Source organism: Oncorhynchus tshawytscha, linkage group LG27 (genome assembly GCF_018296145.1).
Source record: "Oncorhynchus tshawytscha isolate Ot180627B linkage group LG27, Otsh_v2.0, whole genome shotgun sequence".
NCBI classification, from domain to species: Eukaryota; Metazoa; Chordata; class Actinopteri; order Salmoniformes; family Salmonidae; genus Oncorhynchus; species Oncorhynchus tshawytscha.
The window spans coordinates 9,457,910-9,480,310 of NC_056455.1; the positions used below are offsets into that span (position 1 = coordinate 9,457,910).

The 22,401-nt window shown below is 45.0% G+C and overlaps 1 protein-coding gene across 8 annotated transcripts in view; it reads right to left on the minus strand.

The window, feature by feature from the left end:
• The window catches only part of si:ch211-278a6.1 (SRC kinase signaling inhibitor 1), a 69,990-nt gene that overhangs the window by 24,106 nt on the left and 23,483 nt on the right, over window positions 1-22,401 (minus strand). For 5 of the 8 annotated variants that reach the window (XM_042307203.1, XM_042307209.1, XM_042307202.1 and 2 more), the window contains 6 exons: window positions 10,912-11,204; window positions 5,080-5,954; window positions 4,766-4,873; window positions 4,296-4,423; window positions 3,477-3,497; window positions 2,920-3,080 (listed from right to left, as the gene is read on the minus strand). In XM_042307203.1, coding sequence (XP_042163137.1) covers window positions 2,920-3,080; window positions 3,477-3,497; window positions 4,296-4,423; window positions 4,766-4,873; window positions 5,080-5,954; window positions 10,912-11,204 — 1,586 coding nt within the window. The remainder of the gene's footprint in view (window positions 1-2,919; window positions 3,081-3,476; window positions 3,498-4,295; window positions 4,424-4,765; window positions 4,874-5,079; window positions 5,955-10,911; window positions 11,205-22,401) is intronic. The other 3 variants (XM_042307205.1, XM_042307206.1, XM_042307204.1) reach the window with 3 other exon arrangements.

The window sequence follows — 22,401 nt, forward strand, 5'->3', positions numbered from 1 at the left end:
GTGCTGTGTGTGTGTGTGTGTGTGTGTGTGTGTGTGCTGTGTGTGTGTGTGTGTGTGTGTGTGTGTGTGTGTGTGTGTGTGCGTGTGTGTGCTGTGTGTGTGTGTGTGTGTGTGTGTGTGTGTGTGTGTGTGTGTGTGTGTGTGTGTGTGTGTGTGTGTGTGTGTGTGTGTGTGTGTGTGCTGTGTGTGTGTGTGTGTGTGTGTGTGTGCTGTGTGCTGTGTGCTGTGTGCTGTGTGTGTGTGTGTGTGTGTGTGTGTGTGTGTGTGTGTGTGTGTGTGTGTGTGTGTGTGTGTGTCTCAATCAGGGAAAAATAAGGCAGAAAACAGCAGGTTTCCAGTTAGCGAATTGCACTAGTAGGGACTGCTAAATCCTACTGCAAAATTCAAGACACATCCAGAACTATGAATGGAACCTGTCATAATGTATGCAATACAACCACTACTGAGATGAAAGCACCTGCTTTGCAAGGGAAGTTAATCATGGATTGCTTTTATGTTCCAGGGAATCAAACTGAACAACAGTATAAACAATGTGCTCTGCAGCATTACTTCTGATTTGCCCCAATAGAAGCAATACATTAAAACCCCATTTATTCTCATCCAGCCACAGCAGTCACAATGAAAACATTTCTACTCTCTTTCTGTTCCTTTCTCTGCATTATGCTACCTCTACCACGTTCACCCTTCCTCTCCCTTCTCTCTCTCGCTCTACATAATTCATGAGCATCATGTATTATTCAGGCCTGGGGCGGTCTCCATGGGCAACGGGGCGGGTCAGAGGTTAGGAGTCAGGCTTGGGCTCCCAGACAGGTAAATGACTGAGATTATTACTACTCTCCAGTCCCACTGTGCTGCATTTGGCTTCCATTTACCACTTGACTCCTTTCCACCTGTGTCTTTTATCCTCAGAACAGCCTCAATTCGTCAGGGCACAGACTCTACAAGGTGTTGAGAGTGTTCCACAGGGATGTTGCCCCCGTTTACTTCAATAGTTCCCACAGTTGTATCAAGTTGTCTGGACGTCCTTCGGGTGGTGTACCTTTGTTGATACACATGAGAAACTGTTGAGTGTGAAAAACCCATCAGCGTTGCAGTTCTTGACACAAACCGGTGGACCTGGCACTTACAGTACTACTATTCATAGGCACTTATTTTGTCTTGCCCATTCACCCTCTGAATGGCACAAACACACAAGCCATGTCTCAGTCGTCTCAAGGCTTAAAAATCTTTATTTAACTTGTCTCCTCCCCTTCATCTACACTGATTGAAGTGGATCTAACAGGTGACATCAATAAGGGATCATAGCCTTCACCTGGATTCACCTTGTCAGTCTATGTTGTGGAAAGAGCAGGTATTCATAATGTTTTGTACACTCAGTGTATTCTTTCTCCAACAATAAATCCCACCTCTTAAACCCAGTTCCTCATCAGAAGAGAGTTGGTGCAGGTACTGCTGCTGTGCCTCTCTGTGCGCACCAGTTGTATGTTGAGGAAATCACAGTCTATAAAACTACAAAACCCAGGATTCATGAGCCATTGAGCTGGGCCCTAGGGAGAGCTTAACGATGCATGAAGTGGACTGGACCACTGACTGTGTCCACTGTTATGTTTCATAAACTCTCTCTAAAGGAAGAGACAGAAAGGGCAGACTGTTGAACGGCCCTGCGCTGTCCCTAAATCACATACGCCATATCCTCTACACTTCATTTCTTTTCTCCACTGATCTGATGTGTTAGAGCAACCACTTCCACCCCCCCCTCCAGAGGGTTAAGACACCGACAGGACGATTCTCTTCTCTCCTCAGCCTGTAACCATGGTACCGCAGGGAGTCACAGCGGAGACGTTGAATGGTTTCATTTCTTTCCATTATCTGATGCTGCGTCCGTCTTCACAGGGATATCCACTAGGCTCGGGTCTTAACTCTTAGTACCAACACATACGGCAACTTTAATCCTCCAATGTCTCGCATCGCAAACATCCTCAAAGCATACTATGACCTAAATGTGTTGTAGAAGAAGACATCTGGTTCACTATTGTGTGTGTATGTATGTAGGTGAGTGCGTGTATGTATGCATGTGAGTGTGTGTATGTTTGCAGTGAGTGTGTGTATGTTTGCATGTGAGTGTGTGTGTATGTATGCATGTGAGTGCGTGTATGTATGCACGTGAGTGTGTGTATGTTTGCATGTGAGTGCATGTGAGTGCGTGTATGTATGCACGTGAGTGTGTGTATGTTTGCATGTGAGTGTGTGTGTATGTATGCATGTGAGTGCATGTGAGTGTGTGTATGTTTGCATGTGAGTGTGTGTATGTATGCATGTGAGTGTGTGTATGTTTGCATGTGAGTGTGTGTATGTATGCATGTGCAGTGAGTGTGTGTATGTTTGCATGAGTGTGTGTATGTTTGCATGTGAGTGTGTGAGTGTGTGTATGTATGCATGTGAGTGTGTGTATGTGTGTGAGTGTTGTATGTTTGCATGTGAGTGTGTGTATGTTTGCATGAGTGTGTGTATGTTTGCATGTGCATGTGAGTGTGTGTATGTATGCATGTGAGTGTGTGTATGTTTGCATGTGAGTGTGTGTATGTTTGCATGTGAGTGTGTGTATGTTTGCATGTGAGTGTGTGTATGTTTGCATGTGAGTGTGTGTATGTGCATGTGAGTGTGTGTATGTATGCACGTGAGTGTGTGTATGTTTGCATGTGAGTGTGTGTGTATGTATGCATGTGAGTGCGTGTATGTATGCACGTGAGTGTGTGTATGTTTGCAGTGAGTGTGTGTATGTTTGCATGTGAGTGTGTGTATGTATGCATGTGAGTGTGTGTATGTATGCATGTGAGTGTGTGTATGTATGCATGTGAGTGTGTTGGTGTAAACAGCCGTACTAATAGATGCATTGAGAGTAGGCCCAGTCGTTTTCACCTGCATCTTGCGGAGCTGGGAGAGCTGTTTGCGCAGGTCGGTGGCGTTCTGCTGCAGGTCGTGGAGGTGAAGCTGCATCTGCAGCCGGGTGACGGTGGTGACCTGGCTGTCTCCGGAGGGAGGGGGGGGCATCAGAGCCAGCGGGGCCGACGGCGTCAGAGCTGACAATCACAGGACAGAACACAGGTTATGAGGAAGTCAGAGGAAACTGGGTTATTTACAATGCTGTATGTATAAAGACATCTGATACAACAGAAGATTCATGCACACACACACACACACGCACACGCACACGCACACACACAGTTCCACACGCAGTCTTGGGCGCACAGGTAAAGGATCCCAGCTCAGTTCCTGGACAGAGGTAGACAGAAAACGAAACAGAGAGAGCCTGCTGATGGTGCGAGGAGGATATCCTTCTGAATCTCAGATGTATGAACATCCAGACAGACCCAGAATGAGTAAGGGACCAACAAGACAGGACCAGAGACGGGGGGCAGAGAGGGGCAGAGAGATGAGAGGAGAGATAGAAGAGAAGAGGAGAAGAGTCAAACTACCTTTCCGCTTCAGCCGCCCAGCTGTAACACAGAAGCAGTGAGCTTTTAACCAAAGATAAAGAGAGAGAAGAGAGAGTGGAGGAAAACTGGGAGTAATCTTCAAGTTTTACATTGCCAAGGGCAAATGTGGACCCCTGGACACTTCCTCTATCGACTATTGCTGAGAGAAAAACGTCTAATTTAACAGCTTTATTTTCTGGTGTTATTTCATGTTAAGGAGAGACATCAAAGGCAGTCGTGTCCTTTCGCTGGCCCTTTGAAGGTCTGGTCATTGAACAGCAAGTCTATGCAGACTCACTCATGCTAAACAGAGGCACGAGGAACAGGGGAAGAAAGAGATCTGGAGAGAGAGAGGGAGTGAGAGAAAAGAGAAATACAACAGAAGAAGAAAGGGAAGGAAATGTAAGAGTAAGAGAGAGATATTAGAGGAAGCAGGGACAGAGGGACAGGTTTGTGTCTAGGTTGCGAGTTGAGTTGTCATTCAATGTCTGTTGAGGTTTAAAGACCAGGAGCCATCTTATCTGTTAAGATAACGGGCCCAATGGTAAATAGATTTTTATTTCACTAGGCAAGTCAGTTAGGAACCAATTCTTATTTTCAATGACAGCCTAGGAACAGTGGGTTAACTGCCTGTTCAGGGGCAGAGCGACAGATTTGTACCTTGTCAGCTCGGGGATTTGAACTTGCAACCTTTTGGTTACTAGTCCAACTCTCTAACCACTAGGCTACCCTGCCACCACACAGTCTGACTACAAGATCAAACTAAAACTCAATTCACCTCAATCTAGTTTGAGCTAGAACTTTAGGCGTGGTACTCACTTGCAGTGGCGGAGCCGTCGCTGTTGGATTCGGTCTTCTCGCTGGAAGAGAAAGGGAAGGGCCGTGAGAACTCCGAGCCCTGGTCCGGAGGGCAGCCCGCCATCATGCAGAGACGCAGTAGGCCGCATCTGAGGAGGGCCACAGGGCAAGGCAATTACAGTGCTAATGCCAACACCTGTACTATACTTACGCATTATGTACTTACACTACAGAGTGCTTTATACTGGTCACAGGGCAAGGTCACTATTACCAGCCAATTACTGGGCTAATGCCAACACCTGTACTATAATCATGTACAGTACCACTATACTGCAATAATGTACTTGAACGTATTCTGGTCTATTAAACTACGATATAGCATCCTGAGACCAGTCATGTATTTCTGTGCTCGTCCTGTCATGGTCTACTGCTGTAGTAGTATATACGTCTATGATTGGCTCTGTGTGTTTGGGCTCTCAAGGGGGTCTTACGTGCTGTCACTGTCGGGTGCTTTGGTCAGTACACTCTGAACCAGCCCTGTCAGACTGGCTATCTGTTTCTCCATGGCCTCCATACGGTCCAGACGGTCCGCACGGTCCCTGGAGAAAGCCAGCAGGTTAACACACGCTGGTCAGTTAGGTTCACTCACACACACACACACCAACATGGAATCTCGTGCACCCACACATCCCACAGTAACGTCAAAATGTACTAGTACACACTAGAAAACACCTAGCGAAACACGTACTGTATAGAGGAAGCATGAAATCTCAAACCACACACACACACACACTCACACACTCACCTGGACTCAGAAGTCTCTCCATGGAGTGGGGAGCTGTATCCGGGCGCAAACCTGCTCCCGTCCCCTCCCGGCCCGGCCTGCAGGGCCAGAGGGTCAGAGCTGGAGCTGGGCCTGGACTTGGGGCTCTCCACAAACACGGTAGAGGAGGCTGAGTCCTTGCGGAAGTTCTGCCTGACCGGGGAGGCTCGGCTGGGGGAGCTAGAGTACGAGTCCCCCCTGTCCCTCAGCTGCATATCAGGGATCTTCTGTGGGGAGGAGGGGGGCATGCGGAAGCCCATGCCCAGTGTGGCTGAGGAATAGGAGTCGGAGTAGAGGGGACCTCCAGGCTTGTACAGGGCGTCCTCCAGCTCCCCCTGCAGGGCGGCAGCAGAGTAGGTGCTGAGGGAGCGCACAGAGCCGCGGCGGTACAGCCCACCAGACACGGGGAAGCCAAAGGGGTCTCCGATGGTGGCCAGCGACTGTGTGGAGGCGATGCTGAGGCGGCCCTCGTGTACCAGGCTGTAGGGGTCGGCATACAGCCCCTCCTTTACCAGCATAAGGTTCTTCCCAGAAACCTCCTCGTCGGGCTTGACGTCACGGCGCTCCAGGATGGCGCTAGGGGAGGAGGACAGGCCTGCGTTGTGGCCCCCATGGTGGGTGCCGGCTCCTGGGTGGTGGGAGTGCTGGGGCTGGTGCTGCTGGGGGTGCTGCTGGTGCTGGGAGTGTTGTTGGAGCTGGGGGTGACTGCCCGGCCCGGCGAAGGAGGGAGGCCGACCCCCACTGTAGGACAGACGGGAGCGGGCTGGGGAGCCGGAGGGGGGCGAGGCGGAGGAGGATGGCAGGGTGTTGAGGCGGCGGGTGGGGGAGGACTCTCGGGACGTGTACACCAGATCCCTCTGAAACGACATCAGGGGCGGGGGTGGAGGGTAGGTTACCATGGATACCAGTGGATGAAAACGCTGTGCTCCCCCTCTGTGCCAGACTGACAATCAGAGGATAGGAAATCACACTGACATTGGACAGTCTGTGGCAGCCTGGGCTCATCAACGCAATCATAGCATCTTTATACAAGCCCACATCAAATACCAGCACACAATCAACACATGTGATTCAAGTCTAGAGTAATGGGTCTATCCAAGAGTACAGTAAGGCTTATGGGATATGGGATTACCTACATGTATTGACTGTCACCTTACAGTGTAATAACTAAGGCTGAAAATGAAAGAGCTTAAAAGAGGGGCCCAGTCCAGCCTTACTGTTTCTTTCTTCTCCTTCCACTCATCCAGGAGAACCACCGAGCTGCATTTAACCAGCCCAACTAAACCCACCGGATTACAAAGAGCTGGTATTCAGCACGTCTCCATATCTGCACATATCCATTTCCTCTCTATTGAAGAGAAGCGAGAGAGAGCAGGAGACGAAACCACTCCTGGTTCATTAGAATGAATGTGAGGAATTTCCTCATCCACCACCGGTTCTTTCTTCTCTCCTCCACCGCTTTACATTTCTGCCTCATTTTTTTTACTCTGCATCTCCCACTTTTTCAATTCCTCTTTCTCTCATGTTAATGTTTTTCTTCAACCTACAGTAATTATCTCACTCTCCTGTTTGCCTTTTCTTAATCTACAGAAATTACCTCTCTCTCCTATTTATGTCTTTCCATAATCTACAGTAATTACGTCTCTCCTGTTTATATCTTTCCTCAATCTACAGAAATTACCTCTCTCTCATGTTTATGTCTTTCCATAATCTACAGTAATTACGTCTCTCCTGTTTATATCTTTCCTCAATCTACAGAAATTACCTCTCTCTCATGTTTATGTCTTTCCTCAACCTACAGTAATTATCTCACTCTCCTGTTTATATCTTTCCTCAATCTACAGTAATTATTTCTCTCATGTTTATGTCTTTCCTCAACCTACAGTAATTATGTCTCTCCTGTTTATATCTTTCCTCAACCTACCGTAATTACCTCTCTCTCATGTTTATGTCTTTCCTCAACCTACCGTAATTACCTCTCTCTCATGTTTATGTCTTTCCTCAACCTACAGTAATTATGTCTCTCCTGTTTATATCTTTCCTCAATCTACAGTAATTATCTGTCTCTCATGTTTATATCTTTCCTCAACCTACTGTAATTACCTCTCTCTCATGTTTATATCTTTCCTCAATCTACAGTAATTATGTCTCTCCTGTTTATATCTTTCCTCAACCTACTGTAATTACCTCTCTCTCATGTTTATATCTTTCCTCAACCTACTGTAATTACCTCTCTCTCATGTTTATATCTTTCCTCAATCTACAGTAATTATGTCTCTCCTGTTTATATCTTTCCTCAATCTACAGTAATTATCTGTCTCTCATGTTTATATCTTTCCTCAATCTACAGTAATTATGTCTCTCCTGTTTATATCTTTCCTCAATCTACAGTAATTATCTGTCTCTCATGTTTATATCTTTCCTCAATCTACAGTAATTATGTCTCTCCTGTTTATATCTTTCCTCAATCTACAGTAATTATCTGTCTCTCATGTTTATATCTTTCCTCAATCTACAGTAATTATGTCTCTCCTGTTTATATCTTTCCTCAATCTACAGTAATTATGTCTCTCCTGTTTATATCTTTCCTCAATCTACAGTAATTATCTGTCTCTCATGTTTATATCTTTCCTCAACCTACAGTAATTATTTCTCTCATGTTTATGTCTTTCCTCAACCTACCGTAATTACCTCTCTCTCATGTTTATGTCTTTCCTCAACCTACAGTAATTATGTCTCTCCTGTTTATATCTTTCCTCAACCTACAGTAATTACCTCTCTCTCATGTTTATGTCTTTCCTCAACCTACTGTAATTACCTCTCTCTCCTGTTTGTCTTTCCTCGATCTACAGTAATTACCTCTCTCTCCTGTTTGTCTTTCCTCAACCTACAGTAATTACCTCTCTCTCATGTTTATGTCTTTCCTCAACCTACAGTAATTACCTCTCTCTCATGTTTATGTCTTTCCTCAACCTACTGTAATTACCTCTCTCTCCTGTTTGTCTTTCCTCGATCTACAGTAATTACCTCTCTCTCCTGTTTGTCTTTCCTCAACCTACAGTAATTACCTCTCTCTCCTGTTTGTCTTTCCTCAACCTACAGTAATTACCTCTCTCTCCTGTTTGTCTTTCCTCGATCTACAGTAATTACCTCTCTCTCCTGTTTGTCTTTCCTCAACCTACAGTAATTACCTCTCTCTCCTGTTTGTCTTTCCTCAACCTACAGTAATTACCTCTCTCTCCTGTTTATGTCTTTCCTCAACCTACAGTAATTATCTCTCTCTCCTGTTTGTCTTTCCTCAACCTACAGTAATTACCTCTCTCTCCTGTTTATGTCTTTCCTCAACCTACAGTAATTATCTCTCTCTCATGTTTATGTCTTTCCTCAACCTACAGTAATTATCTCTCTCTCATGTTTATGTCTTTCCTCAACCTACAGTAATTACCTCTCTCTCCTATTTATGTCTTTCCTCAACCTACAGTAATTACCTCTCTCTCAAGTTTATGTCTTTCCTCAACCTACAGTTATTACCTCTCTCTCATGTTTATGCCTTTCCTCAACCTACTGTAATTACCTCTCTCTCATGTTTATGTCTTTCCTCAACCTACAGTAATTACCTCTCTCTCCTATTTATGTCTTTCCTCAACCTACAGTAATTACCTCTCTCTCATGTTTATGTCTTTCCTCAACCTACAGTAATTACCTCTCTCTCCTATTTATGTCTTTCCTCAACCTACAGTAATTACCTCTCTCTCATGTTTATGTCTTTCCTCAACCTACTGTAATTACCTCTCTCTCCTATTTATGTCTTTCCTCAACCTACAGTAATTACCTCTCTCTCCTATTTATGTCTTTCCTCAACCTACAGTAATTACCTCTCTCTCCTGTTTGTCTTTCCTCGATCTACAGTAATTACCTCTCTCTCCTGTTTGTCTTTCCTCGATCTACAGTAATTACCTCTCTCTCCTGTTTGTCTTTCCTCAACCTACAGTAATTACCTCTCTCTCCTGTTTATGTCTTTCCTCAACCTACAGTAATTATCTCTCTCTCCTGTTTGTCTTTCCTCAACCTACAGTAATTATCTCTCTCTCCTGTTTGTCTTTCCTCAATCTACAGTAATTACCTCTCTCTCCTATTTGTGTCTTTTCTCAATCTACAGTAATTACCTCTCTCTCCTGTTTATGTCTTTCCTCAATCTACAGTAAATCCCTCTTTTTCCTGAAAATTGCAAGATTGTGTTATAATACTTTTATTGCATCAAATGGTTGTTTTATGCAACAGAATCGAGTATTCTTATAACTATTGTGTGTGTGTTCTACTGAGGATGGGCCTCTGGGAGTAACACTGACAGAGGAGATTTACGATGTCTTTGGGTAATAATACCTAAAGAACATTCCAGAACATGAGTTAATGTTTCTGTTCTATACCGTACCAGAGAGAGATGGTTCCAGTTCGGAGTCGGAGGGACAGACACTGGTCTATACAATGAAAACTGTTGACACAGCAGATGCTGTCTGCTATGTATTATAGATATCTTTCATACAAATCTTAACTTTGTGACCCATTCTATGTATCTGTTTGTCATGTAGGTCGAAAGGGGTGTATCTTGGCTATAAAAGATCTTTTGTCTCGGGGCTCTCAACGAATCATCTGAGCGTGAATCGTCGACCAGCCATGACCAGTCATCATTATCGTAGAGCACTCAATCGATTCACTTTATATGTGTGTGTTGTATTGACCTGCTCCCTTATTAATAAGTTAAAGATTTAGTTGAAGTATAACTCTGACTTGTGTGGTAAGTTTCTCTCTCCTCATTTGATAGTAAAGAAATTAACCACCACAACACACAACAAACACACAACAAACACACACACACACACACACACACACACACACACACACACACACACGCACAAAACCCTGAAAACACAGTTAATACCAGCTATCAAAACCCAAAAATGTACACCCAGGAGCAGTTCAATGTCAAGATGTTAGTTAACATGCAGGGTAGTCCCCAGCACAGCACTGAACTAGGAGGGGGCGCGCAGTTCACACACACACTGTCATAGAACAGAGAGCCAGGCAAGATGATCAAAATAAAATACTAAAAATAAGAGAATCCTGAATATAGCACCAGCCAGGCCTTTGAATGTTCTTCAAAGGCCTGGCTTTACCGCATCATCTACCCTCCTAGAAATAAGAACTCTATGATTTAATGGAATCTAGTTCATCTGGGATATTTTGGTGTTCCTCCATACACAATTTAAGGATTTTAGTATGCCTGCACGCACACACGAAAACACACTCATCCGCACAGACAGAGACAGAGACAGAGACAGAGACAGAGACAGAGACCCACCCACACATACACACTCTAATTATTTGCATAGGTAATGGCTGATTCATCCTCAATGTAGTGTGACTATTACAGATGGTAGGGACTGAAAACACAACAACTTCAAGGTTCCTTGAACTAAACCAAAACAGAGACATGCACAGGGGGTGAAACAAGCTCATCTCCCTGGGGAAACATTGCTATTTAGTGTCCAGGCAGCATATGGTGCTCATGAAGATAAAAGTACTGCCCAGCTTGAATATCTGGAGAAATAACCCATACGCCTCCACAAACCTGTCAAACTTACTGTTGCAACTTAAACACAAAAGAGCTGTTGCACCTTCAAAGGTCAAAGCCCAATAGTAGTGTGACAGTATCAGTATAGTAGAATCCAGAGCCCTCCATCCACCTATCCCAGTATCAGACGTGCAGCCCAGCTCCACCCCCTCCCTCACCCTTCTCTCCCCTCCCTGTCTCACCCTCAGGTCCCCGTTGACCAGGTGTGTGGCGGGGTAGGAGGCGTAGATGGGCTCCTTGCGGTAGATCTTGATGATGCTGCGGTCCTGGATGTCCCGGATGTCCTCCAGCTCGTAGAAGACGTTGCGCGCCTCGTCCTTGATCAGGATGGCCATGTTGGAGGACTTGAGCATCCCCGCCGTCAGCTTCTGGGGGAACATGTGCACGATGAGGGCATGCAGCGTGTCCAGGCTGCTCAGCTCGTGGGTGATGTGCACCCGCCGAGTCTCATCCCCAAACTGCAGGAACAGCACGCCTGGAGAAGGAGAGTGATGAAGAGAGAGAGGGGGAGAGAATTTATATTTTTAAGATCTTTTCTGACTTCCTTGAACAGCTAGAGAGAGATTATGACAGTGGGAAAGGTAGAGAGAGGCTGGGTCAAAGGGCAGTAAGCAGGCCGGATTTGAACCTATGCCGACACTGTAGATGTGTTGACCACACGTGGCCACGGAGAGAGAATTTAAAGTCAAGGATGAAGGTGGCGCAGGAGATAATAGAACAATAGAGGAAGGGGTGATGAAAGTCAAAGGAAAAGGAGAGAGAAATAAAGGGAAGGTCTGGTTGATAAACAGAGGAGGAGGAGGTGGGAGTGAGAGAGTGCCACTGTCCTAAAGCACTGCCTAAACTCCTCTTCCAAAGGGCTCATCATCTGTCACTGTCACTGCTTTTACAGCGCTCTGATTCTCCCTGCGTGCTTAGCATCGCCTACACCCACCAATGTTTATAAGTCTGATCCATCCACACTGTAAAGCTGTCCCAACGAAGTGTTCACACTTATTTTATTGTAGTCCACACTGTAAAGCTGTCCAAACGATGAGTTCACAATTATTTTATTGTAGTCCACACTGTAAAGCTGTCCAAACGATGAGTTCACACTTATTTTACTGTAGTCCACACTGTAAAGCTGTCCCAACGATGAGTTCACACTTATGATACTGTAGTCCACACTGTAAAGCTGTCCCAACGATGAGTTCACACTTATTTTACTGTAGTCCACACTGTAAAGCTGTCCCAACGATGAGTTCACACTTATTTTACTGTAGTCCACACTGTAAAGCTGTCCCAACGATGAGTTCACAATTATTTTACTGTAGTCCACACTGTAAAGCTGTCCCAACACTGAGTTCACACTTATAATACTGTCGTCCACACTGTAAAGCTGTCCCAACAATGAGATCACTCTTATAATACTGTAGTCCACACTGTAAAGCTGCCCCAACACTGAGTTCACTCTTATAATACTGTAGTCCACACTGTAAAGCTGTCCCAACAATGAGTTCACACTTATAAGACTGTAGTCCACACTGTAAAGCTGTCCCAACACTGAGTTCACTCTTATAATACTGTAGTCCACACTGTAAAGTTGTCCCAACACTGAGTTCACTCTTATAATACTGTAGTCCACACTGTAAAGCTGTCCCAACACTGAGTTCACTCTTATAATACTGTAGTCCACACTGTAAAGCTGTCCCAACACTGAGTTCACTCTTATAATACTGTAGTCCACACTGTAAAGCTGTCCCAACGATGAGTTCACACTTATTTTACCGTAGTCCACACTGTAAAGCTGTCCCAATGATGAGTTCACACTTATTTTACTGTAGTCCACACTGTAAAGCTGTCCCAACACTGAGTTCACACTTATAATACTGTAGTCCACACTGTAAAGCTGTCCCAACACTGAGTTCACTCTTATAATACTGTAGTCCACACTGTAAAGCTGTCCCAACACTGAGTTCACTCTTATAATACTGTAGTCCACACTGTAAAGCTGTCCCAACAATGAGTTCACATGTATTTTACTGTAGTCCACACTGTAAAGCTGTCCCAATGATGAGCTCACTCTTATAATACTGTAGTCCACACTGTAAAGCTGTCCCAACAATGAGTTCACTCTTATAATACTGTAGTCCACACTGTAAAGCTGTCCTAACACTGAGTTCACTCTTATAATACTGTAGTCCACACTGTAAAGCTGTCCCAACGATGAGTTCACTCTTATAATACTGTAGTCCACACTGTAAAGCTGTCCCAACGATGAGTTCACACTTATTTTACTGTAGTCCACACTGTAAAGCTGTCCCAATGATGAGTTCACACTTATTTTACTGTAGTCCACACTGTAAAGCTGTCCCAACGATGAGTTCACACTTATTTTACCGTAGTCCACACTGTAAAGCTGTCCCAATGATGAGTTCACTCTTATTTTACTGTAGTCCACACTGTAAAGCTGTCCCAACACTGAGTTCACACTTATAATACTGTAGTCCACACTGTAAAGCTGTCCCAACACTGAGTTCACTCTTATAATACTGTAGTCCACACTGTAAAGCTGTCCCAACACTGAGTTCACTCTTATAATACTGTAGTCCACACTGTAAAGCTGTCCTAACACTGAGTTCACTTTATACTGTAGTCCACACTGTAAAGCTGTCCCAACACTGAGTTCACACTTATAATACTGTAGTCCACACTGTAAAGCTGTCCCAACACTGAGTTCACTCTTATAATACTGTAGTCCACACTGTAAAGCTGTCCTACACTGAGTTCACGCTTATAATACTGTAGTCCACACTGTAAAGCTGTCCCAACGATGAGTTCACTCTTATAATACTGTAGTCCACACTGTAAAGCTGTCCCAACACTGAGTTCACTCTTATAATACTGTAGTCCACACTGTAAAGCTGTCCCAACACTGAGTTCACTCTTATAATACTGTAGTCCACACTGTAAAGCTGTCCTAACACTGAGTTCACTCTTATAATACTGTAGTCCACACTGTAAAGCTGTCCCAACGATGAGTTCACACTTATTTTACTGTAGTCCACACTGTAAAGCTGTCCCAACGATGAGTTCACACTTATTTTACCGTAGTCCACACTGTAAAGCTGTCCCAATGATGAGTTCACTCTTATTTTACTGTAGTCCACACTGTAAAGCTGTCCCAACACTGAGTTCACACTTATAATACTGTAGTCCACACTGTAAAGCTGTCCCAACACTGAGTTCACTCTTATAATACTGTAGTCCACACTGTAAAGCTGTCCCAACACTGAGTTCACTCTTATAATACTGTAGTCCACACGGTAAAGCTGTCCCAACAATGAGTTCACATGTATTTTACTGTAGTCCACACTGTAAAGCTGTCCCAATGATGAGCTCACTCTTATAATACTGTAGTCCACACTGTAAAGCTGTCCCAACAATGAGTTCACTCTTATAATACTGTAGTCCACACTGTAAAGCTGTCCTAACACTGAGTTCACTCTTATAATACTGTAGTCCACACTGTAAAGCTGTCCCAATGATGAGTTCACACTTATTTTACTGTAGTCCACACTGTAAAGCTGTCCCAATGATGAGTTCACACTTGTTTTACTGTAGTCCACACTGTAAAGCTGTCCCAACACTGAGTTCACTCTTATAATACTGTAGTCCACACTGTAAAGCTGTCCCAACGATGAGTTCACTCTTATAATACTGTAGTCCACACTGTAAAGCTGTCCCAACGATGAGTTCACTCTTATAATACTGTAGTCCACACTGTAAAGCTGTCCCAACGATGAGTTCACTCTTATAATACTGTAGTCCACACTGTAAAGCTGTCCCAACGATGAGTTCACTCTTATAATACTGTAGTCCACACTGTAAAGCTGTCCCAACGATGAGTTCACTCTTATAATACTGTAGTCCACACTGTAAAGCTGTCCCAATGCTGAGTTCACTCAATAGGACTCTGTAGCAGAAATAAATGAATAATACGTCAGGATTTGAATCATGACTTAATGTCTATGAACATATGATCCCTGTGCTAATAATGAAATGCAGTGCAGTGTATGGCTGTGTATGGTTGTCGTGTCCCAGATATGTAAAGTGAGGCGTGGATGATCCAGTGTTGTGCAAGCAGTAACGCACCACAGGGCAAGCAGGCAGAGAATCATCACACTCATCTGAGGGTGTGAAGAGACACCCGGCTGTAGGTTACATGACTAACCCAGGAGCTGTGTGATTGGTCCCTGATAAAAACACCCAGCCGGGAGTGCATCATTTACACTTCTGAAATGGCTACAAAATATGCAAATGTAATCACGGTTCAATCATTTCACAATCATTTGAATAGTGGATTCAAATAAAGCATAAGCACAAAACGCAAAAGAAATTAGGAATAATGATTTACTATGCAAGCGGATAAGGTTTGATAAGATAGCAGATAAACTAGGTAAATGTTAATATGAAAATGGCATGAAGCCGTTCTGATTAGATGAGTAAGTTGAAGTCCACAAAAGCTTTGGGATGAGGAAAATGTTGCCTCAGCTATGTATCTGCTAAAGGCTGTTACATGGTCATGTTTATGTCGTGCAGTGGCAGTCGGTGACGTTTAAGAGGAGGGAGGATGATTCTTTTTTTAATGGACATGGCCTTATTTCTATTACAGCATATTGGATGACTGTCATATACTGTATATTCCAATCACCCAGTTCAATGTAACAGCGATAGGTTTTAGGCTCCTACATAATACTTTCATTTGACCTATACCCATCATGAGTTTCTATTGGACAAATTCAGGTATGTTTATACCAGTATCGTTCCATATCCCCGTTTCGTTCCATATCCCTGTTTCGTTCCATATCCCCGTTTCGTTCCATATCCCCGTTTCTTCCATATCCCCGTTTCGATCCATATCCCCGTTTCGTTCCGGTGCCATCTTCTGAAATGGCGCTGGAAGAAATGGCAGCAGTTTTACGGGCGCCCAACCAATTGTGCTATTATGTGGGTTTTTTTGCCTTATTTGTAACTTATTTTGTACATAATGTTTCTGCAACCGTATCTTACGGCAGAAAAGAGCTTCTGGATATCAGGACAGCGATCACTCACCTCGGATTAGACAAAGACTTTTTCTTCAACAAGCAGGACGCACAGGACATTCTCCAAACACCCGACAAGGCCAACATCCCAGTTATTGGCAAGAGGAAGAGACGCAGGTACAGAGGACACAGAGCGGAATGCCTCGTAAGGATCCACAGAAGGCGAGTAGGAAAGCTGCCAATACCGTCAAAACGCTGCACCGGTAAGATAGAACAGCACAAGACGAGGGGGGGTCGGTCTGTGCATATTGGTAAATAACAGCTGATGCACGAAATCTAAGGACACCTCTAGATTTTGCTCGCCTGAGGTAGAGTATCTTGTGATAAAATGCAGACCGCACTACTTGCCTAGAGAGTTTTCAGCTATACATTTCGTGGCTGTTCATTTACCACCACAGACAGATGCTGGCAATAAGACCGCACTCACTCAGGTGTATAAGGAAATAAGCAAACAGGAAACCACTCACCTAGAGGCGGCGCTCCTAGTGGCCGAAGACTTTAATGCAGGAAAACTTAAATCAGTTCTACCTAATTTCCATCAATATGGTAAATGTGCAACCAGAGGAAAAAAAATTCTAGATCACCTGTACTCCACACACAGAGACGCGTACAAAGCTCTCCTCCATTTGGTAAATCCGACCACAATTCCATTCTCCTGATTCCTGCTTACAAGCAAAAATTAAGGCAGGAAGTACCAGTGACTCGGTCTATAAAAAAGTGGTCAGATGAAGCAGATGCTAAACTACAGGACTGTTTTGCTAGCACAGACTGAAACATGTTCCGGGATTCTTCCGATGGCATTGAGGAGTACACCAAATCAGTCACTGGCTTCATCAATAAGTGAATTGAGGACCTCGTCCCCATAGTGACTGTGCGTACATACCCCAACCAGAAGCCATGGATTACAGGCAACATATGCACTGAGCTAAAGGGTAGAGCTGCAGCTTTCAAGGTGCGGGACTCCATAACCAGGATGCTTATAAGAAATCCTGCTATGCCTGCCATCAAACAGGCAAAGCGTCCATACAGGGCTAAGATTGAATTATACTACACCAGCTCTGACGCTTGTCTTATGTGGCAGGGCTTGCAAACTATTACAGACGCACAGTCGCGAGCTGCCCAGTGACAGGAGCTTACCAGACGAGCTAAGTCACTTCTATGCTCGCTTCGAGGCAAGCAACACTAAGGCATGCATGAGAGCATCAGCTGTTACAGCCAACTGTGTGATCACACTCGACGTGCGTAAGACCTTTAAACAAGTCAACATTCACAAGGCTGCGGGGCAAGACGGATACCAGGATGTGTGCTCTCAGTATGTGCTGACCAACTGGCAGGTGTCTTCACTGACATTTTCAACATGTCCCTGATTGAGTCTGTAATACCAACATGTTTCAAGCAGACCACCATAGTCCCTGTGCCAAAGAACACGAAGGCAACCTGCCTAAATAACTATAGACCCGTAGCACTCACGTCCGTAGCCATGAAGTGCTTTGAAAGGCTGGTAATGGCTCACATCAACACCATTATCCCAGAAACCCTAGACCCACTGCAATTTGCATACTGCCCAAACAGATCCACAGATGATGCAATCTATATTGCACTCCACACTGCCCTTTCCCACCTGGACAACAGGAACACCTATGTGAAAATGCTATTCATTGACCACAGCTCAGCGTTCAACACCATAGTACCTTCAAAGCTCATCACTAAGCTAAGGATCCTGGGACTAAATTTGGCATGGGTCCTCAGATCCTCAAAAGGTTCTACAGCTGCAACATCGAGAGTATCCTGACTGGTTGCATCACTGCCTGGTACGGCAATTGCTCGGCCTCCGACCGCAAGGCACTACAGAGGGTAGTGTGTATAGCCCAGGACATCACTGGGGCTAAGCTGTCTGCCATCCAGGACCTCTACACCAGGCGGTGTCAGAGGAAGGCCCTAAAAATTGTCAAAGACCCCAGCCACCCCAGTCATAGACTGTTCCATCTACTACCGCATGGCAAGCGGTACCAGAGTGCCAAGTCTCAGACAAAAATGCTTCTCAACAGTTTTTACCCCCAAGCCATAAGACTCCTGAACAGGTAATCAAATGGCTACCCAGACTATTTGCATTGTGTGCCCCTCTGTTTATCATATCTGCATAGTTAGTTTAACTATACATTCATGTACATACTACCTAAATTGGCCTGACCAACCAGTGCCCCCGCACATTGGCTGAAATGGTGCATTGTGTCCCGCCACCCACGACCCGTCAACCCCTCTTTTACGCTACTGCTACTCTCTGTTTATCATATATGCATAGTCACTTTAACCATATCTACATATACATACTACCTCAATCAGCCTGACTAACCGGTGCCTGTATGTAGCCTCGCTACTGTTATAGCCTCGCAACTGTATATAGACTCGCTAAGGTTATTTTTCACTGTCTTTTTACTGTTGTTTTGATTTCTTTACTTACCTATTGTTCACCTAATACCTTTTTTGCACTGTTGGTTAGAGCCTGTAAGTAAGCATTTCACTGTAAAGTCTACACCTGTTGTATTCGGCGCACGCGACAAATAAACTTTAATTTGATTTGATCTTGATTCCTTTTAAGATTTTTTTTCAACGGAATCGGTGGAATGAATACACCCCTGATCACACGCAAAAACAGTTCACTTTCATAGCAGCCACAAATAAACAGCTTGATCACTTTGCTTGTTAATTCCATCTTGCATCTACAAGCTGTCCTCTCATATTTTCCCTTTGCTTGTGGTGTCTGTGACCAGGCAAAAAATTCAACATCTCTCTTTCTTTCTCTTGCTAAACCTTAATATTTTTAGAAATGAATTTGTTCAAAACTGTTCAACTATTTTCTTTCTCTCTCTTTGAGTCAATTACTCACCACATGTTATGCACTGCAGTGCTAGCTAGGTGTAGCTTATACTTTCAGTACTAGATTCATTCTCTGATCCTTTGATTGGGTGGACAACATGTCAGTTCATGCTGCAAGAGCTCTGATAGGTTGGAGGACGTCCTCCGGAAGTTGCCATAATTACTGTGTAAGTCAATAGAAGGGGGTGAGAACCATGAGCCTCCTAGGTTTTGTATGGAAGTCAATGCACCCAGAGGAGGACGGAAGCTAGCTGTCCTCCGGCTACACCATGGTGATACCCTACAGAGTGCTGATGAGGTTACTGTAGACCTTCATTGTAAAACAGTGTGTTTTAATCAATTATTTGGTGACGTGAATATATTTACTATAGGTTTATCTAAAAAGGAACTGTTTTAAAGTTTCACTCTTTTTTATTTTTGTGGAATTCACTGAGGAGGATGGTCCTCTCCTTCCTCCACTGAGGAGCCTCCACTGATGTCATGGAGGCTCCTCAGTGGAGCCTGAGCCTTGACTTCCGGCGCCGACAGAGATGGCCGCCTCGCTTCGCGTTCCTAGGAAACTATGCAGTTTTTTGTTTTTTTACATGTTCTTTCTTACATTAGTACCCCAGGTCATCTTAGGTTTCATTACATACAGTCGAGAAGAACTACTGAATATAAGATCAGCGTCAACTCACCATCAGTACGACCAAGAATATGTTTTTCGCGACGCGGATCCTGTGTTCTGCCTTACAAACAGGACAACGGAATGGATCCCATGCAGCGACCCAAAAAAACGACTCAAAGAGGGAAACGAGGCGGTCTTCTGGTCAGACTCCGGAGACGGGCACACCGTGCACCACTCCCTAGCATTCTTCTTGCCAATGTCCAGTCTCTTGACAACAAGGTTGATGAAATCCGAGCAAGGGTAGCATTCCAGAGGGACATCAGAGACTGTAACATTCTTTGCTTCACGGAAACATGGCTCACTGGAGAGACGCTATCCGAGGCGGTGCAGCCAGCAGGTTTCTCCACGCATTGCGCCGACAGAAACAAACATCTTTCTGGTAAGAAGAGGGGCGGGGGCGTACGCCTTATGGCCAACGAGACATGGTGTGATGAAAGAAACATACAGGAACTCAAATCCTTCTGTTCATCTGATTTAGAATTCCTCACAATCAAATGTAGACCGCATTATCTACCAAGAGAATTCTCTTCGATTATAATCACAGCCGTATATATCCCCCCCCAAGCAGACACATCGATGGCTCTGAACGAACTTTATTTAACTCTTTGCAAACTGGAAACCATTTATCCGGAGGCTGCATTCATTGTAGCTGGGGATTTTAACAAGGCTAATCTGAAAACAAGACTCCCTAAATTTTATCAGCATATCGATTGCACAACCAGGGGTGGAAAGACCTTGGATCATTGTTACTCTAACTTCCGCGACGCATATAAGGCCCTGCCCCGCCCCCCTTTCGGAAAAGCTGACCACGACTCCATTTTGTTGATCCCTGCCTACAGACAGAAACTAAAACAAGAGGCTCCCACGCTGAGGTCTGTCCAACGCTGGTCCGACCAAGCTGACTCCACTCTCCAAGACTGCTTCCATCACGTGGACTGAGATATGTTTCGTATTGCGTCAGATAACAACATTGACGAATACACTGATTCGGTGTGCGAGTTCATTAGAACGTGCGTTGAAGATGTCGTTCCCATAGCAACGATTAAAACATTCCCTAACCAGAAACCGTGGATTGATGGCAGCATTCGTGTGAAACTGAAAGCGCGAACCACTGCTTTTAATCAGGGCAAGGTGTCTGGTAACATGACCGAATACAAACAGTGCAGCTATTCCCTCCGCAAGGCTATCAAACAAGCTAAGCGTCAGTACAGAGACAATGTAGAATCTCAATTCAACGGCTCAGACACAAGAGGCATGTGGCAGTCAATCACGGACTACAGGAAGAAATCCAGCCCAGTCACGGACCAGGATGTCTTGCTCCCAGGCAGACTAAATAACTTTTTTGCCCGCTTTGAGGACAATACAGTGCCACTGACACGGCCTGCAACAAAAACATGCGGTCTCTCCTTCACTGCAGCCGAGGTGTGTAAGACATTTAAACGTGTTAACCCTCGCAAGGCTGCAGGCCCAGACGGCATCCCCAGCCGCGCCCTCAGAGCATGCGCAGACCAGCTGGCCGGTGTGTTTACGGACATATTCAATCAATCCCTATACCAGTCTGCTGTTCCCACATGCTTCAAGAGGGCCACCATTGTTCCTGTTCCCAAGAAAGCTAAGGTAACTGAGCTAAACGACTACCGCCCCGTAGCACTCACTTCCGTCATCATGAAGTGCTTTGAGAGACTAGTCAAGGACCATATCACCTCCACCCTACCTGACACCCTAGACCCACTCCAATTTGCTTACCGCCCAAATAGGTCCACAGACGATGCAATCTCAACCACACTGCACACTGCCCTAACCCATCTGGACAAGAGGAATACCTATGTGAGAATGCTGTTCATAGACTACAGCTGGGCATTCAAAACCATAGTACCCTCCAAGCTCGTCATCAAGCTCGAGACCCTGTGCAACTGGGTACTGGACTTCCTGACGGGCTGCCCCCAGGTGGTGAGGGTAGGCAACAACATCTCCTCCCCGCTGATCCTCAACACTGGGGCCCCACAAGGGTGCGTTCTGAGCCCTCTCCTGTACTCCCTGTTCACCCACGACTGCGTGGCCACGCACGCCTCCAACTCAATCATCAAGTTTGTGGACGACACAACAGTGGTAGGCTTGATTACCAACAACGACGAGACGGCCTACAGGGAGGAGGTGAGGGCCCTCGGAGTGTGGTGTCAGGAAAATAACCTCACACTCAACGTCAACAAAACTAAGGAGATGATTGTGGACTTCAGGAAACAGCAGAGGGAACACCCCCCTATCCACATCGATGGAACAGTAGTGGAGAGGGTAGCAAGTTTTAAGTTCCTCGGCATACACATCACAGACAAACTGAATTGGTCCACTCACACAGACAGCATCGTGAAGAAGGCGCAGCAGCGCCTCTTCAACCTCAGGAGGCTGAAGAAATTCGGCTTGTCACCAAAAGCACTCACAAACTTCTACAGATACACAATCGAGAGAATCCTGGCGGGCTGTATCACCGCCTGGTACGGCAACTGCTCCGCCCTCAACCGTAAGGCTCTCCAGAGGGTAATGAGGTCTGCACAACGCATCACCGGGGGCAAACTACCTGCCCTCCAGGACACCTACACCACCCGATGTTACAGGAAGGCCATAAAGATCATCAAGGACATCAACCACCCGAGCCACTGCCTGTTCACCCCGCTATCATCCAGAAGGCGAGGTCAGTACAGGTGCATCAAAGCTGGGACTGAGAGACTGAAAAACAGCTTCTATCTCAAGGCCATCAGACTGTTAAACAGCCACCACTAACATTGAGTGGCTGCTGCCAACACACTGACACTGACTCAACTCCAGCCACTTTAATAATGGGAATAAATGGGAAATGATGTAAATATATCACTAGCCACTTTAAACAATGCTACCTTATATAATGTTACTTACCCTACATTATTCATCTCATATGCATACGTATATACTGTACTCTATATCATCGACTGTATCCTTATGTAATACATGTATCACTAGCCACTTTAACTATGCCACTTTGTTTACATACTCATCTCATATGTATATAC